The sequence below is a fragment of the Strigops habroptila genome, chromosome 11 (assembly GCF_004027225.2).
Source record: "Strigops habroptila isolate Jane chromosome 11, bStrHab1.2.pri, whole genome shotgun sequence".
In the NCBI taxonomy this organism is placed as follows: domain Eukaryota; kingdom Metazoa; phylum Chordata; class Aves; order Psittaciformes; family Psittacidae; genus Strigops; species Strigops habroptila.
In genome coordinates this window covers 13,907,662-13,925,085 of record NC_046360.1, presented here as the reverse complement: position 1 = coordinate 13,925,085, position 17,424 = coordinate 13,907,662, and the positions used below count along the sequence as shown (strand labels likewise).

Sequence of the window (17,424 nt, the reverse complement as noted above, 5' to 3'; positions counted from 1 at the left end):
GCTTTAGCAAGCCCTGGAGGTGTCCCAAAGCTCAGAGCACCTGACTGTTTTCCATCACTGCAATTTTGAAAAGCTTTGAGATATTTCTGCAGGGAACTTCAGGAAGTTCCTTCACCTCCATCCTCTTCAATCCACTCTTCAGAAGTTTCCAGAGGAGGGGAAGGAACCTGCAGGTACAGCATTAGAGAAGAGGAGGAAAGGAACTGCCAGACAGAGCACAGCAGTGGTCATTTAGTCTGGTTTCAGCAACCAGGACCAGATGCTTCAGAGGAAGGTGTGAAATCCTCTTAACGGGCAATTATGGAATAACCTCCCTTCAAGGAAGTGGGTTTTAATTCCAGCACGCAGGGGCACAGTGACCATTTTATGCCCAAAGAATGAATTTACAGCTTCTGAACAATGTTTATCCCACCTAACAAGGATCAGGACACCCTCTGTTTAGCATTTAACCCTACTTTAAAGGCTGTTTGCTCCACACACGACAGCGAAGCGTGGCTCTGACCCGGGTGTTAGATGGATTTTAAACTTGCTGCCTTTAATTTCTCCAGCAGGTCCTTTGCTCTTGCAGCATGAGGCAGGGTGCGTGGGGGAGAAAGAAAACAACAAAGAGCAAAGGGATCTTCTGCTGGATGGGGTGTCTGGGTGAAGGGAGCGAGCACTGCAAAGGGTTTCTCAACAGCTGGGCAATGCAATGGGACAGCTCGTACCTCTCCAGCGATGGGATGGAGATAGGAGAGCCCTCCAGGCTATGGAGGAGGGCACGTTTAGGGGCTGGGGACTACAATCCAGCTCACTCTTACTGTGTAGGACGACTTGCTGGTGATCTCCAAAAGCTTCTGCTTCGCTCTCCGCTCAGACTCACGGGCCTCCTGAAGATCCTGCTTCAGCTGATCAGCCTCCTTCGCCCTACAAAGAGATACAGCAAAAGGCAAATATCAGATGGAAGCTGAGAGGAACAAGAAGCTGGAGGAGCAGGATCACAGTGCAGGTGTGCAATAGGTTCAGATTTGTCCCACAACAAGACCTAAAGTAAGAAATCATTTGAGCAAGGGAAATGCCAGAACCTCTGGCACGTGGGATGTTTTAACAAGCACAGAACTCCAAGCCACAGCAGGGCAGCTCTGCCAGGGGCTGTGTGAGCACCAGTGAGCAAGGCCAAGGGCTGGAGACGTGGGCTAAGGCACCAGGACAGGACCTTCAAAAGTCAAGCTCAGAGCAGGAGGGGCAGTTCTCTGACAAGTAAGCCTCTACTAACAATTATTTGCTGCATTCAAAAAGGAAGCAGCACCCAAGAGTTGCCTACTGGCAGGACCTACCAATTCTAGGACTAGTATTTAGGCTCAAGGACTTCCCCCAAAGAGAAAGCCAAAGGAGGAAGGATGCCTTCTCTGCTGCATTGAAATCTGAGTGGAGACTTCACAAGGCACAGACCAAGGCAAGAAGAGATGGACAAGGGCAGCGTTCATCCAAGCAGAAGGGCTCTGACACCAAACAAGCTCTCACATGGAAAGGAGTAATCAGCTGGAAGGAAACAAGAATGATCTTTTACTTGCTCACTACCAAATGCACCATGGGACCTGGGCTCTGGTATCAAGAGGATGGAAACACCAGGTTTAACAAGCAGCAAGGACTCCAGAAGCCAGGGAGACCTCAAGGCTAACCTGAAACAGAGAGCTTACCACCAGGAAGGAGAGCTGAAAACTGAGAGGTAAACAGGAATAAAGAGGGAATAGGGAATGTAGACCTACAATCCAGAGGAAAAAACCAACCACAGCGTTACTAATGTTGTCAAATATTCTGAGGAATGCAGTGGGTGTTTGCAGAAATCACCCCAAAGTAGAGCTGCTGCTGTCAGGGCACGAGAGGCACAGGAGGCAGAGTGCCAAGAGCCATGGGACCTTCTCCCCTGCTGACAGCCCCTCTCCTGGCTCCCACCACAGTATCCCTCCCAAAAGAAGGCTTTGGAGAAAGGTCTCCAACTCCAACCCAGGGAAAGATCAGGGCCACCGCTGCTCTGCCAGCACCGTTTCCTACCTGGGGACAGCTCAGCTGTGGCAAACAGCAGGATAGAGAGAGGTGGAGAGAGAAACCAGCCAGCCCCGGGACCGTGTGCTGCTGTACATGCACGGGAGGCCAAGGGCTCACTGCAAACCCTCCGAGGGACTAACTCGAGGCACGAGCCGCTCCTTCAGCCAAGTCAAGGGGGTTGGAAAGCAAAGCAGAGGCAGCTGCAAGGTTGGACCCTCTGACCTCCTCTCCGACTCCTCCGCCATTTTCAGTGCCAACATCTCTGCCTCCAGCACCTTCTGCTCCATCAGCCGCTTCTCCTCCTCCGTCCGGATGGCCGTGGCCTTGATCCGCTGCATCTCCTGCTCAGCCTCAGCTGCCTTCTGAGCCAGCAGCTTGGCCTCCTCCTCCGTGATCTGAGCCTTCTCGGCCAGCAGGTCTGCTGTCTCTTCAGACCTCATCTGAGAAGCGAGGCACACGGAGCCATTAAGCACATTGAATGTCTCCCCAGTCGCGCTCACAAGCCCCGGAGCAGAGCCCGGAGCTGCTCGCTCCACCCGGCTGCCCATAGAGTCCCTCCCTCCCTTCCATGCAAGCCTGCAGCTCCTGCGGCCAAGACCTGGATGTGCCCAGGCTCTGTCCCAAATCGTCCTCCTTTGTGTCCCTTCAGCCAGCCTCCTGATCACCATCTGCCAGCAGCAGTTTGAGAACAGAATCATGGAATCAACCAGGTTGGAAAAGACCTTTAAGCTCATCAAGTCCAACCTTTCCCAGCACTGCCAAGGCCACCACTAACCCATGGCACTGAGGGCCTCGGCTACACCATAGGACAGTCACAGTGTGCCTCCTAAAACACTTTATCCGGGGAAAGGGTGAAGAACAGCTCCAGTGCCTCAGGAAACAACCCCCCAGAGACCTACCAGAGCCTCGTTGGCCATCGTTGCCTCTTCCTTTAACTGCATCAACCTTCTCTCCAGCTCATCCCTTGTCCTTTCTGCCTCTTCTCTCATTTGCTTCTCTCGGGCCAGGCGCTGCCGTTCCATCTAGGAGAAAGGGATTGGGGAAAGCAAGGAGAAATAATACCCGTTAGAAAGGCTTTCCACAGGATGAGGAAGGGCCACTGCGTGGGGTTAGAGCACAGGACTGCACTGATGCCTGCTCTCTGCTTATCAACACAGGGAGCTTCACTAAACGGGGGTGACCTGATGCATTCAGCTCCCTTGAAAAGGGCCATTCCTGAGACAATCCCTATCCTCTGAGCAGGCTGTTCCCTACAGCACTGCCACACAAGCAGGTGACTGCATCCCAAACAGCTCCCTCCTACACTGACTCACAGAGCAGGCTCACACAAGGAAGGTCCCAAGAGCTCCAGCTACCCCCAGAGTTCCTTCCAGCACGTTGAACAGACAGCAAGGCCGGGCCTAAGGGCAGTCTGAGGACATCTTCAAAACATCAAGTACAGACACACTGCAAGGCAGGAGCCTGAAGGACATGGAGAGCTGCTGCTTTTGATCAGACACCTGACCCAGCACACTGCAAACTTCACTGCCACTTGCTCAAAGCATGCAACCACCTCTACCAGCTCCTAGATCATACAATCATGGAATCAACCTTTAAGCTCATTCAGTCCAACCATTCCCCAGCGCTGCCAAGGCCACCACTAACCCATGGCACTGAGGTTTGGGAACACTTCCAGGGCCGGTGACTCCAGCCCTGCCCTGGGCAGCCTGTTCCAATGCCTGAGCACCCTCTGGGGAAGGAATTGTTCCTCAGCTCCATCTAAACCTCCCCTGGTGCAGCTTGAGGCCGTTTCCTCTTGTCCCATCCCTTGTTCCTTGGGAGCAGAGACCAGCCCCCTCCTGGCTCCATCCTCCTGTCAGGCAGTTGCAGAGAGCAAGAAGGTCCCCCCTGAGCCTTCTCTTCTCCAGACTAAACCCCCCCAGGTCCCTCAGCCGTTCCCCATCGCACTTGTGCTCCAGGCCCTGCACCAGCTCCGGGGCCCTTCTCTGGCCCCGCTCCAGCACCTCAATGTCTCTCTTGCAGTGAGGGGCCCAGAATCAAACACAGGATTCGAGGTGCATGAACTCTCTCCCCCCAGCTCCATCTGCAGGAAATAGCAATGCTTCTCCAGGAGGGGAACATCCAAGCTATGCTGAGACAACCCACCAGAATCCACCACCTCTTCCCAGAAGATGCCGAGAGCGTTGCGCAGACAGAACGTGCCCAACCACTGCCTCTCCGCTAGCTAACAGCCCACAGGGAGCCATTGGGCTAATGAACACACCACATTTAATCCCTCCAGCAGGACAGACTGGGTGTGTTACCAGCATCTCCACTGCAGGTAGGACTCACAGCTTGGCACAGGCCACTCGCTAGCTTTAATAAGGGAAATAAGTGTGACAAGACACATCTCTGCTCCTTGGACACCAACTGTGTTCCGAGAGTGGGACGCCCACTGCTCGCACAGCTCTGCTGCCTTCTATTAAAGGTTCCCCTCATTAATTATCATGATGATCTGCATCCCGTTCAGGACCTCCTTTAACAAGAATTCCCAACACAAAAGGACTATCCGGAACCAGTTCCTAAGTGTGGATGCTGGGGAGGGAGGAGAGCAGGCGGCAGCACGGTGGCTGCAAGAGGGCAGCCAAGCCAAGCAGGAGCCTGACCTGTCCCATAGGGCACAAGTGCTCTGGGTTGGAGAACCCATGTGAGGTGACCAGCTCCTGCTGGCCCTCAGTGCCCTCACCTCTCCCAGCAGCCCAGCTAAGCACAGATCCAGGTGCTGCTCCTGTTACTCCAACACCTAAACCTGCTCCTGAAGTCATCAGCGCTTGGACACCTCAAAGCTCCTTCCACAGAGAGCTTTTGCTGCACTGGCACCATCTCCTTACCGACCAGAGGAAGCAAGAACCCCCCTTTCCAGAGGGGCTGGCCTGGTTCCCCCCAGAATGACTCATGTCCTTTCCTCTCCTGCCACCCCATGAGCTGCAGGAAGGAGAACTGCTTCAGGAGGTGCCTGCGAGACAAGCCACACCACATCTCCAGCTCAGCCCAGCACCTCAATGCCAAGCCCAGCACCATGCAGCCACCCCTGTGGCCGTGCTCAAAGCCATTAACTTAGCAGCCACTTGAGCATCAGGCCCTCCTGGGTACACAAGTGGCTGCTCCGGTTTCTCCTGCTGCTGTAGAGTGGTTTTATTGCAAAAGGGCCATTTATATTCCAAGCACCAGCACTCAGATTAGCTGTACAGGTTTCAGGGAGTAGAAAAGGTCTACGAGCAGAAAACAATGATTCAGACAATCCAATTTGCTGATGTATGTTCATTGCCTCCACGCTGCTGCCTCCAAAGAGCCGTTCTCGCCGCCTGGGCTGACCTGCGGCAGATAAAGGAGCCGGCAGCAGATTAGCATGCAAGCTGCATGCCCCGGCCCCGGCCTGCATTCCATCAGCAGGCAATTAGACAAGGAGGCAAAGAACCTCGGCAAAGCACGGCTGCCCCCCACAGCCTCTGCCTTCCTCACGAGCAACTACCCCTCACCCTACAGCTTTGCAGCCACGGAGCCCAGGGGTAAAGCGAGGCGCGGAGGATGCGCACACACCTCCAGGACAGCCGGATCAGCTCTTCCCTCCCATCACCCCGGTTTTGTTCTCCAGTACAGGGGCTGGACTTGGGCTGCCACCGACCTGCAGAGCCAAGCTGGGAATGGCTGGCGAGCTGGGAGCAGGCTATTAAAACTAGATGTTCATAGGCCCTTCCCTCAAAGCTGCTCCGTGTGCTCGATGCTGTTCTGGAGACTGCTCCCTCCCGAGTTCATTTGCATCTCTGGTGTCAGCTCATAGTTTGGGTGTAGGAGATGTCTCTCACCTGCTTCCTGGCTTTCTCCTCCCTGGCCTGTGCTTTCATCTGCTGGACCTCCAACGAGTCTGCCTTCCTCCTCCTCATGAAGAGGTCGTGGTTTCCAATACACAGCTGAAGAATCTATTCCAGTCGAGGGTGAAGAGCGGAGAGAAACAGCTGTACACATGACGACCTCGAGGTGGTTTGTATTCCTGACACACACAGTCGCTACAGCTGCTTGGGTCTGGTGCTTGTAAGCACCTTCACCCACTGTCTCAAACCCTACGAGCTACCATAGCTCCCTGCTCCCCACTGCCCCCTTTCTTTAGGCTCAAGATCAACTTGTGCCTTCTCTCAAGTGCATGTTTAAAGCATTGACATTAAAAAAAGAAACCAAAAGAGAAAGAAAAACCTTTTCCATCTGGGACAAAGAGAAGGTTTCTAAAAAACCTCCTTGAACATCTTCAGATACCTTTGCTGAAGGGCTTGAGGACCAACACGGTTTCCTCTGGTACCCAAGGAGGACAAGGGAGTGGCAATACTAGAGGAGGGTTAGCAAAGGGATGGGGGCACAAAAGAGTGAAAGCTCTTCTCAGCAGTAACAGCAGGTTCTAAAATGGGGTTCTTTTCTACAGCACTGATTCCCATGCCCATCTGCTGTTTCACAAGCCACAAATGCCTTCTCTGGAGTCAGAGGAGCTGCAGCACTATGGACCTGGCGCAGAGGATGTGGTTATGTCATGAAGCCCCACTTCCCTACGGCACATGAAGTACAGGACAGGCTCTAACCAGGACACCAAAGGTCTCTCGTGTGACTTAACAACGGTGCACAGCTACTGCAGGACCTGGACCAAAGCTCCTCCACATACCAAAGGCACAACACTGCCTAAAGCTGGTCTCTAACACAGATGGTCAATGTAGCTCCCTCCACCCTTGTACAAGGAGATTGTCCTCAGAGGGGACCAGCCTAGGAAAAGCCAGGGCTGTGACTGGCAATGGTGCACCCCGGAACAGGGAGATCTACATCAGAGGAAAGAACGGGAAGGATCTGCAGAACAAAGGGGATCTGGAAACAGAGATCATATAGTCACAGGCTGGGCTGGATTGGGAAGGGCCTTAAAGCTCCTCCAGTTCCAAGCCCTTGCCACGGGCAGGGACACCTTCCACTAGAGCAGGTTGCTCCAAGCCCCTGTGTCCAACCTGGCCTTGAACACTGCCAGGGATGGGGCAGCCACAGCTTCTCTGGGCACCCTGTGCCAGCGCCTCAGCACCCTCACAGGGAAGAGCTTCTGCCTCAGAGCTCATCTCAATCTCCCCTCTGGCAGGTTAAAGCCATTGCCCTTGGCCTGGCCCTACAGGCCCTTGTCCAAAGCCCCTCTCCAGGTTTCCTGGAGCCCCTTTAGGCACTGGAGCTGCTCTAAGGTCTCTCCTTAAGGAGCCTTCTCTTCTCCAGGCTGCCCCAGCCCAGCTCTCTCAGCCTGGCTCCACAAGATGGGGTGACAAGAAAGTTTTACTTAATAAGTGCTTCCATTGTGCAGGTCAACCTGAGAGCTCAGCAAGGAACACAAAAAACAGGAGCGGGGGGGGGGGAAGATGAGCTGTGAATGAGCTTGACTTGAGCTGCCCCTTCCTCTTCTAGAGGCTCTGAGTAGTAACTGCTACTACATGACACCTACAGCCCCGCCAGGCCAGCACACTGCCTCTCTGTCTGCTCAGAGGAAAGCCCCAAAAGAACACTGGCTCATGCTGCCTGCAGAAACTACTGCTGCAGCCCATAAAAATGACTCTATGTGTAGACTTACCAGCTTATTCACACGTAGCTTTGATGAATTGAATTTAAAAACATCAATCTTTTTGTCCAATGGCTTAATGGTAAACTGAAAAGGGAAAAATAAAGAGGGAGAAATATCAGAGAGCAGTGCATTTAATAAACACACGGCTATAAAAGTCTTACTGAAAGCTTTGGCTCAGGTCAGCAGTGTCAGACAAACAAGGCTGAGAGCTGTCCCTGTGGCTTTTAGCCAAGCAAGAGAACTAGTATCAAAAGCAAGCAAGGAGACAACTGTCCCTCTGCTCTGACAAACATGAGTGCCACAGGAGCAATGAGAGTGCTGTTCACCCACAGACTGCAACACAGCACCTTGCAGAGGGCAGGGACAGCCCAGCACCTCCCGAGGCAGGATGCTGCTCTCCTGCAGCTCCACAGGACACAGAACCCACAGCAGGAACTCCTGATGCTTCTGGAGGGAGGAAGAACCAGCTCGGGTGCCTGACGGTGGGCAGGAGGGTTGCATGAGGAACACAGCAACAGGAGCTGCTGCCCTTCCCGGTGACACCTCCACTCACAAGGGCTGCCCAGCAGGGTTCTGTTCTCCAGAAGTCAGCCCTGCCACAAGACTGCTCGCTCTGAACTCAGCTGTTATCCCCTCACTCTGTATTTACACTCTATGTACCACCCAAACAGCTCCAACCATGGCCTGGGTGTACCCCCTCCAAAGAGCAGCTCTCTGAGGAGGACAGAGGTGGCATGACCAGACTCCAGCAACACAGCCCCTGGACAGACAGGTAACTCTGCACTAGCTAAAGGGTGCTTGAAGAGCTGGAGTGCTCCCAGCACAGCATGCTTTAGAAGCATGCTTATATTCCATCACTCCCCCACACACTGCAAAACCAACCAGCTGAGGAGGCAGCGCTCGAGCAGTCTGTGTCCATTAAAGCAGGTCTATTTGTCAGCCCCTGGCACTGCCTGAGCAGGGCTGGCCATGGCAGTGCTTTGCTTTGTCAGTTTAAGAGCCAGTCTTTAAAGACCTTCACACAGGCAGATGTGAGTGAGTGTCCCCGGACTTGGGCTCCAGCACAGCCCCCACCAGGCACGGAAAGCAACAGCCAGGAGAGGAATTGCAGCTCCAGGTGAACAGCCAGTCTTGGTTAGGCTGGACCAAAGCCCTGTGTGGCTGGTGGAGCTGTCATAGCCAGCCACTGAGCCTGTTTACTGCCAGCTCTACTCGTGGTCACTTCATTAAGCAGATCAGTGACCTGATGGAAGGTAACAGCTCTTTCCCCCAGGAGAAAGCTCTGTCACAGCCTTGTGTCACAGCCTTGTGCCAAGGGCTGGTTGGGGAGGCTCCTGAGGCAGCCACTGAGCAGGCAGCTGCTGCTGCACTCGTCTGCCACGGGCAGGAAAACCCTTGGAAGTCACCAAGCGCGGGGCTGTCCTGCAGAGCTGGGAAACTCTTCATCCTTAAACATGAACCCCAGCATGGCCTTCCTGCTTACAGAACTGCCCAAGACACGCAATAAGAATGAGAAACCTTCAGCTTTTACCCTGATCAATATCATGATTAGATTAGAAAACAACTTTTAAGTAAGAAACTCCTTTTCTTCCTCACCACGAGGCAGCTGCTTCCCCTGAGCTGCTCTCTCAGACTGAAAACCGAGCCCATCAGCTTCCCCTCCAATGCCAAGTCCATTGCTGTTCTCAGCTGGGTTTGGTGGCCAACAATTCAGAAGACTCATATTTGTGCTCTGGATTTAATAAGTATCTATCCCAACAGCAAGCTTAAATTACTCAACTTCCTAAAAAGATTCCAGCTGTCATGCCAAGCCTGGCAGCCTGGAAACCCCCAGTGATGTAATGAGATGACAAGAGCTCTTCTCACTATTTCATAACACAGTATACAGACACTGGAATACATAGAGCAAAGCAGAGATCTCAGCTTCTGAGTTCTGATGTTACCTCTTTATCGCTGTATGAGATATTGCGGATCTCGTTCCACGGGAAGGAGATTTTAGGGGTCAACCTGTTGTCTGGGTCATAAATGTGAAGACCCAAAGCATCAACTCCAAGGAGCAGCTCGGTGCCCTTTTTGTTCTACAGGAAGAAAGAAAAAAGCAGAAACCCTTTAATTCCCCTTGGAGGGTTGGCATGAACCACTGTCAGCTTCATCACCCAGCCCTGAGCAGCAACCCACCAGCACTGCGGATCTGAAGAGCTTCTGGGAGTACCAGAAGTGCCTGGAGAAGGTTCCAGGGAGACCTTGTAACAGTCTTCCAATACCGAAAGGGGCTCCAGGAAACCTGGAGAGGGGCTTTGGACAAGGACCTGTAGGGACAGGACAAGGGGAATGGCTTTAACCTGCCAGAGGGGAGATTGAGATGAGCTCTTAGGCAGAAGCTCTTCCCTGTGAGGGTGCTGAGGCGCTGGCACAGGGTGCCCAGAGAAGCTGTGGCTGCCCCATCCCTGGCAGTGTTCAAGGCCAGGTTGGACACAGGGGCTTGAAGCAACCTGCTCTAGTGGAAGGTGTCCCTGCCCGGGGCAGGGGGTTGGAACTGGAGGAGCTTTAAGGTCCCTTCCAACTCAGGCTGGGATTCCATGACATAGCTTCTGACATGGATCTTGTATGAAGGAGAGCTCCTGTGAGAGCAGCTCTTCATTACCAGCCATGCAGCAGTGCTACAACAGCATCTCTCAGGTCTGCTGGCTCTCCAAAGCTCCAAATCCCACAGCCACACAAAAGAGGAAGATTAACACAAGAGCTACACCAGCAAGAAAACACGTCCCACAACCTGCACTCACCCTAATAGCGAAATAGTTCACTCCGTACATCTCTAAGTCCTGAGCTATCTTCAAATACTCCATTTCAGCTTCATCTCTGTCAGCCAAAGAAAGGTCAGCGTTACACTGTTTGGTAGGATCAGGGAGAGAGGCACGGCTGCTCTTGCTGAGCCCAAGTACTCACAAGCTTTAAAGCCTGGACTGTCTCTATCGCACAGGTCAATCCTCTCTTTGCTGGTAGGATCAATAAAGTCCAACAGCAAACCCCACTCTGCAGCTTGCCAGCATCTTAATGGCTGCCAAGGCCTTGAGAGATGCAGCACTTCAAGCTCTTGCTTTGTCTGTCTCCCAATCCCTTGGGCATAATTAGGAAGCCCTTGGCTGGGAGGATCCATCTGACTTCAGGCTTATCCACCCGACAAGGAGCATTTTTCCACCCAAGGCAGCAATACCCTTCATCAGAATGAATCCCCATTTCTTTTCCTGGCTCCCAAAACATCCTGACCACAGGCAGGCAGGGCTGCTCACCTCCCTGCCCTCTGCAGGTGGTCCTACACAGCATCAGGTCCTCTCCAGGACCCCGTCAGTGACCTGAGGACAGCAGGACTCATGCAAAGCAACCAAAGAAAGCCCCTTGGGAGCCTGCTGCAGCAGTGTGCTGGGATCAACCCTGCTGTCAGCAGAGCTCATCCATCACCTGCCCAAGCTCCCCAAACCCCATGGGTGCTGATGGGAAGGCCCCTGAGGCAGCACTGCAGCACACACTCACCTCGCTCTGCCCCGGTGCTCCGCATACCAGGCTGTTATCCTCTCCTCCCACATCTCCGGGGTCATCTGGTACAGGTTTATCACCTGAGACACGTGGGGAGACAGAGACCAGGTCACACTCTGCTCCTGTCACACTTGGCCAGCAAGCAAGCCACAACACCCGAGCCCCAGGCACCCCTCAGGCAGCCCCCCAAAGTCCCTCTGTGCAGGGGGCTTGGAAAGCCGCCCCTCCTGCTCTCAGCCAAGCTCCTCACCCGCTTTGGGAGCAGCTCCTCTTGCGCCAGGAAGCCTCGCTTGTGCACGTTGGGGTCGTAATCGCCGTACTGCAAAGAAGCACAGACATTGTGCCCACCCCACATAACACCAGGGGCAAGGAAAACCCTTCACCCCACACATCCGCCCCTTGTGGGGACAGCAAACACAGACCACTTCCACCCTGAACCTCACAACCTCCTGGAGCAGAGAGCAGATGCTGCTCGGTGGATTTAATAACTGGATTTGCTTTGTTATTTGGTTGCTGATGGAGACTGATGTCCTTCTCCTGCTCATGCAGCAGAAGTGGAAGCACAACAAACTGTCCACCATCAGTTGATGTCCACCAGCCAGCCAGCATCCACCATCACAGAATCACAGAATCATTTAGGTTGGAGACCTTTAAGATTACTGAATCCAACCATAAACCCAGCTCTGCCAAGTCCATATCTCGCTTCCTTCCCAAAACATGCACCCTGCAGGACACTAACAGAGTAACACTGAAGTAAAGCCCTGAACACCACTGGATTTCCACCAACTCTATCAAGCCTGTGTCCACCATCCATCCCACATCCATCACTGGGACTAGATGATCATTTTAAGTCCCTTCCAACAGAACAATTCTATTCCACTCTAGTTACCATGCCCAGAAAACACTTCCTCCAGTGCAGGGAAGGACTCTAGAGGAGAGGGGTCCTTGCTGTCATACTGGGATAGAGACAGGGAGCCACAATACGGACAAAGACCTGTTCCCAAAGCCTGCCTGATGCCAGTGGCTGGGGTGAGGCAGTTTCTCTGCTGCTGCTCCGCACCCTCATGGAAGACAGAACACACAGGACTTTGACAGACTCCTTTAAGGTGCCAAATTTTCCACCAGAGGGTCTGTTACTCGACTGGGTCATGGAACCCAATTGGGATTTGTTAAGGGCAGCCAGTAATTAGTGCTATTTGTTTAGATCTGCATCTTTCTGAGCATAGAAAGTGACTGAGAACCAAACCTGCTATGAACACATTGAACAGCCAAGCGCTCCCGCCGTGCATGTGAGAATGAATTTACCTCCTGCACAGCCTCAAAGAGCAGGAAACCACCAGAAACCAGCACCTCGAATAACCCACCAAGTTCAAGAGAAGAGGACAGTGGATGTGAGGCACGTCCAAGGAACGCTGTGATTTTCATTCACCTGCAAACAGGGGTCTGCAGTCGCAGAAGACACGGCCACGTGTGCCCAAGTCACTGCTTTCCTAAAGAACCTCAGCTCAGGAAGCACCAAATGGTGACAATCTTTCAAACCAAGACCAAGACACACGTGGTGGTCATGCCCTAAGCCAGGCAGCTTTCCATACCAGCCTCCTTTTAACGCCAGAACCAGCACGTTGTACACTAAAACCAGAGCTCAGCATCAAACATCTCCACGGACATCCTTGTTCCATAGATAAGAAGCAGAGATTAAAGAGGCAGATGTTGATTTGGAGCCAATGCAGATGCAAAGGAAGCATGCAACAATCAACACTGACTCAGACTTCAATGAATAGCACAAAACCAGCACGGATTTCAGCTGTTTTCCAAGGTCTCCAGATGCTTGGAGGTCCTCAGAGATCAGCACACTGCAGGTACGCGTCCCTTGAACCCACATCAAAAGGGAAGAGCCACAACAACGTGGTGCTGGCAAACAAAACAACTCCAATACCCCTGGAGAGGCAGGAAATAAATCACTTGTAGGTGATGAAAAGAACAGCAAAGAGGATTAAGGTGATTATATTGGGTTGTGATCTACTGTAGAGATCCAAGACTAAGTGTGGATTATGTGATTTGCACGTGGTGAAAAATATTGCTGTGTCCCAAAGGAATATTTGTACTGAGAAGGAGCCTGGATGAGAACATTGATTATTCACAAGTCAAACACCACCAAACAGCTTTAAGGATTGCAGTATATGTTGGCCGAAATGATTTGGCAAACATACTTCTAAAGACCTTTTCAGTTAAATCATTACTTCAAAACTGTCCTGGAATTGCAGCTCCTGTTAATGGAACTATGATTAATATCCACGGATATACATGGGAAGTGCCTTTACCTCATTCATACCCTTGGCTTACCGTCCTGGATAAACACTGGCATGTTCAGCTTCAAGCTGTTGACACCAAGTACTGCTTGTTTGGGGGGGGGAATGGAATAAAATGAAAGCAAAGCAGAGCCCTTTACAGTGCTCCGGGCTGTGAAGTGCTGAGAGGGCTGCAGCAAGCAGGGATCTGCATTTAAAAGGCAAGAACTGGAAGAACCCCCAGGACATCCCCATGTTCTGCTGGGTGCATTTCTCAGTAGCTCCCAGGCTATTTAAAACCTGCACCACATCCACCACCTGAAAGCAGCGTGGGTGGTTTGAAGCAGAGCTAGAGGGGAAACACACAGTAATTCCCCAAATGAACCCCAGGGTACAGAAATAAAGCAGGGTTTATTGTTACGACCCCCGTGCTCCCTTTGTGATTGCAGGTAGGTGTGCAGCAAGAGCCCCAACCAAGCTGGCTGTCGGTCAAATGGCTGTTATCAGATGCACACACACCTCTGTGTCAGACTGTTATGGCCCTAATCATGCAGATGAGCACGTTGTTAATGAAATTACTGTGCTCAGCAGCCACTCTCCTGTCCAGGAAGGACACCATTATCCTATTGAACTGGAAGGAGATGACCTGCAACATCTTTCTCCCCGGTTCCACGCTGAGGATGTGCTTTCAGCTTCCTCCTTCCCTGAGAAAGGAAATGCAGGAGGGGAAGCCCAGCCTGGAGCCTGGCTAGTCTGGGGTGGCAGCGAGGAAAAGCACTGTCTGATGCTGACACGAAAGCACATTAGCAAGGAACAGAAAGGGCATCACAATCTCTGTGCAGATCAAGATGTGCAAGGTTAAAAGAACTGCTCTGACTGCAGCCAAGTGTTGAGCACGTCGAGTGTGCGACTGAGCCCCAAGGTCAGCAGCTGAGCTGGGAGAAGGGAAAGGGGCTGGTACAACAGCCCTGAACCACATCCCAGCCTGTTCCCAGCCACACGAGCAGAACCTGTCACAGCCAAGAGTTAACAGCGCTCGATATTTACTCAATGGTTTATTCATTCCTGCAACAGGGAATGTCACCCCCTCTGCATCCTCAGCGCAGCAGGTCAACAGAGGAAAAGGCAAGTGTTTGCTCATGCACTCTAATAAGTGATGAATGTCGGACTCAAAGAGCAACGTTTCCAAAAGCAACTTGTCCTTCCCCTGATGGGTTTCTCGAACAAAATACGGTCCCATCAATACTCTGACAACGAGGAGAAAACCTTTTCCTAGTAAATTCAAACATTTATCATCAAAGAATATCACTGCACATCACGCAGGGCTGCAGCCAGCACACAACTGATGGGTTGTGAGGAAGATTATATGGCAATGACAGCGACGGGACGAGGAGCAATGGCCATGAACTAAAGCACAAGCTGCACCTCGGCATGAGCAAGAACAACTTTCTGTTGGGGGTGGCAGGGCACTGGCACAGGCTGCTCACGGGGTGGTGGAGCCTCCCTCTCTGGAGACATCCCAAACCCACCACCACAGGATCACAGAATCTATGTGATTCTATGTGTGACCTGCTCTGGGTGGCTCTGCCTTGGCAGGGGGTTGGACTGGGTGATCTCCAGAGGTCACCTCCAACCCGAATGGTTCTGTGATGCAGACAAAGCCACAGGGAACACTGAGGACAGGCCCCTGGCTCCAACCAGCCTGGACCAGGCACTCTGTTCAGGCAGCAGAGCCAACCCCCTGTCCTGCAGTGCCAGCTGAGGGGGTCTCACAGGCCAGAGCCACCCTGCTTGTCCCAAACTGCTGGACACTCCTGCTCCTCAGGACAGGGCCAGGGGCTGGCCACCACCCTGAGGTCCTGTGAGCCAAGACACCTCCCTGCATCACATCCAGAGCCAGAACTGACTACAACGGGAGGCTACAGCAGTACCATAGCTGTGTTCAGACTCACTCCTTTCCCAAAGACATTATCTCTACACACACCAACTGGAGATGAGCTACACGAGTTGTTAACTGAGCAGCAGGACATGTTGTGCATACACAGGGAGAAATTCCCTCCCCTCCTGCAAGAACATTCCCACTTCTGAACCTCAGGCTGCTCCCTCTGCTGTGGGCTGCTGCAAGTTGTCCAAGGCTGCATGCTCCAGATTGGAAAACCATGTTCTCCTAAGTAATCCTCAGCAAAACACAGACTCCAGAGCTGAGGAATGAGGGGAACTTGGTGACCACTGATTTCTTCCTGTTTAGCGAGGCCAAACACCCAAGACCAAGGGAAAAGCCAGGAAGAGCCCTTTAACACTGCAATAGCATCATGTGGCAAAGCTGTAGAGCTCAAAATAAAGTGGTTATCATGAGGACAAGGATTCTGGGGAAGCAGCAAACTGTGAGTCCCATGGCTGGTTTGCCTCTGGCTACAACAGTAAAGGAGCAACACCAACCCATCACCAGCTGTGCTGCCCCAGCCCTGGCAGTGTTCAAGGCCAGGTTGGACACAGGGGCTTGGAGCAACCTGCTCTAGTGGAAGGTGTCCCTGCCCGTGGCAGGGGTTGGAGCTGGAGGAGCTTTAAGGTCCCTTCAATCCAACGCCAGGAGGCCCCTGGAGCATCCCCCTGTGCCTTACCTTGGCTTGGACAGCGTATGAGGCCAGCAGGACGGAAGCTTCAGGAGGACAATAGATCTTCTCATCCAAAATCTGCTTCTTCACCTGCACAAGCAGTAAAGGACACACCACACGCATTTAGCGGAGCAGTGCAAAGCATGGCTGGCACAGCAGATGGCTGCAGTTTGCTTTATCTCGAGCTGTCGAGCACACAGTTAACGCTGTTCCTAACACTCGTCACAGCTCAGGCCGGGAAGTCTCGGCTGGCTGGGAAGGGAAGGGCTCAGCCTTTCACAAGCCACCTTTTTCAGACAGGTCTGTGAGAAGAGCTTAATTTATACATGGAAAATGACAGAACCTGTACCCCATTGCTAAAGGTAGAGGGGGAAAAAGGTCTGGTGCGTAAATATGGAGATAAAGCCTCCTAAGGCAGAAGCTATGGTCTGATGGGCCATTATACACAGCACTAAATTAAGCAGAAGTTTGCAGCGAGTCTCTGAGCACACAAAGGTTTTGCTCAGGGATATTCAGGCCTCATTATGAGTCAGCGCTCACCTGTGCTGGAGGCTAATTCCCTCCAATCCCAGAGGCAGTGCTTTTAGAGCAGGCAAAGCCCTGCACAGCCTCCCAGGGGAGCACACGTGCAGCTCCCGGCAGCCACAGCTTTACCTTTCCTGGCTTCTGTGTATTAAATAATTCAACTTGTCATGTTCGATAGTTTTTGGGTTTGCACACTTTGTTTTCCTGAATAAAGGTAGGAAAAAACCCAACATTCCATTTGCTGAGAGACTTAAACGGGTTGTCACAGAGATGCAGCAACATCAATCTGAATTTGTAACATGCTGAGTCCCCAAACTTGGTTAAAACACAAGCACAGAGGATATTCTCCTGCAGTAAAATAAAAACAGGAGAGTTTGCAAGCTGATGTGTGCTCCCATTTCCCACACGTGTTACAGGAGCCCAGGCTCCTCTCCTCATCAGAAAGCCAAGTAGCAAAGTCACAGTCTGCATTTATAACACACAGCTTTAACTGCTTTTCCTCTAATTTTCCATTTCAAAGATGCCAACAACGTTTTGCCTCATCAAGGATAAAGCCCATGGCAAACCAGACACTTTAAAACAGCCCTACACTAGGGCACGAGAGAGACCTCGGGAATCAACAGCAATACTCTGCATCTGGAAGAGCTTTAGCTCTTAAGAACAAAGATGAACATTGGAAGAGTGAGGAGCACCATGAGCTGGTGAGCTCACTGTGCCAGCCAGGCAGGGCACACTGAACACAGGGTGCCCAGAGAAGCTGTGGCTGCCCCATCCCTGGCAGTGTTCAAGGCCAGGTTGGACACAGGGGCTTGGAGCAACCTGC

General features: G+C 52.4%; 1 protein-coding gene across 11 annotated transcripts in view; it reads right to left on the bottom strand.

Annotated features, from left to right (window-relative positions):
- NF2 (neurofibromin 2) overlaps nucleotides 1-17,424 on the bottom strand; it is a 48,433-nt gene that overhangs the window by 17,693 nt on the left and 13,316 nt on the right. For 8 of the 11 annotated variants that reach the window (XM_030500391.2, XM_030500394.2, XM_030500396.1 and 5 more), the window contains exons 4-13: nucleotides 16,083-16,166; nucleotides 11,424-11,492; nucleotides 11,171-11,253; nucleotides 10,423-10,498; nucleotides 9,583-9,717; nucleotides 7,649-7,723; nucleotides 5,874-5,987; nucleotides 2,928-3,050; nucleotides 2,251-2,468; nucleotides 801-906 (exon numbers count right to left, since the gene is read on the bottom strand). In XM_030500391.2, coding sequence (XP_030356251.1) covers nucleotides 801-906; nucleotides 2,251-2,468; nucleotides 2,928-3,050; nucleotides 5,874-5,987; nucleotides 7,649-7,723; nucleotides 9,583-9,717; nucleotides 10,423-10,498; nucleotides 11,171-11,253; nucleotides 11,424-11,492; nucleotides 16,083-16,166 — 1,083 coding nt within the window. Of the gene's footprint in view, nucleotides 1-800; nucleotides 907-2,250; nucleotides 2,469-2,927; nucleotides 3,051-5,162; nucleotides 5,383-5,873; nucleotides 5,988-7,648; nucleotides 7,724-9,582; nucleotides 9,718-10,422; nucleotides 10,499-11,170; nucleotides 11,254-11,423; nucleotides 11,493-16,082; nucleotides 16,167-17,424 lie in introns of those variants that run through there. The other 3 variants (XM_030500397.1, XM_030500393.1, XM_030500399.1) reach the window with 3 other exon arrangements.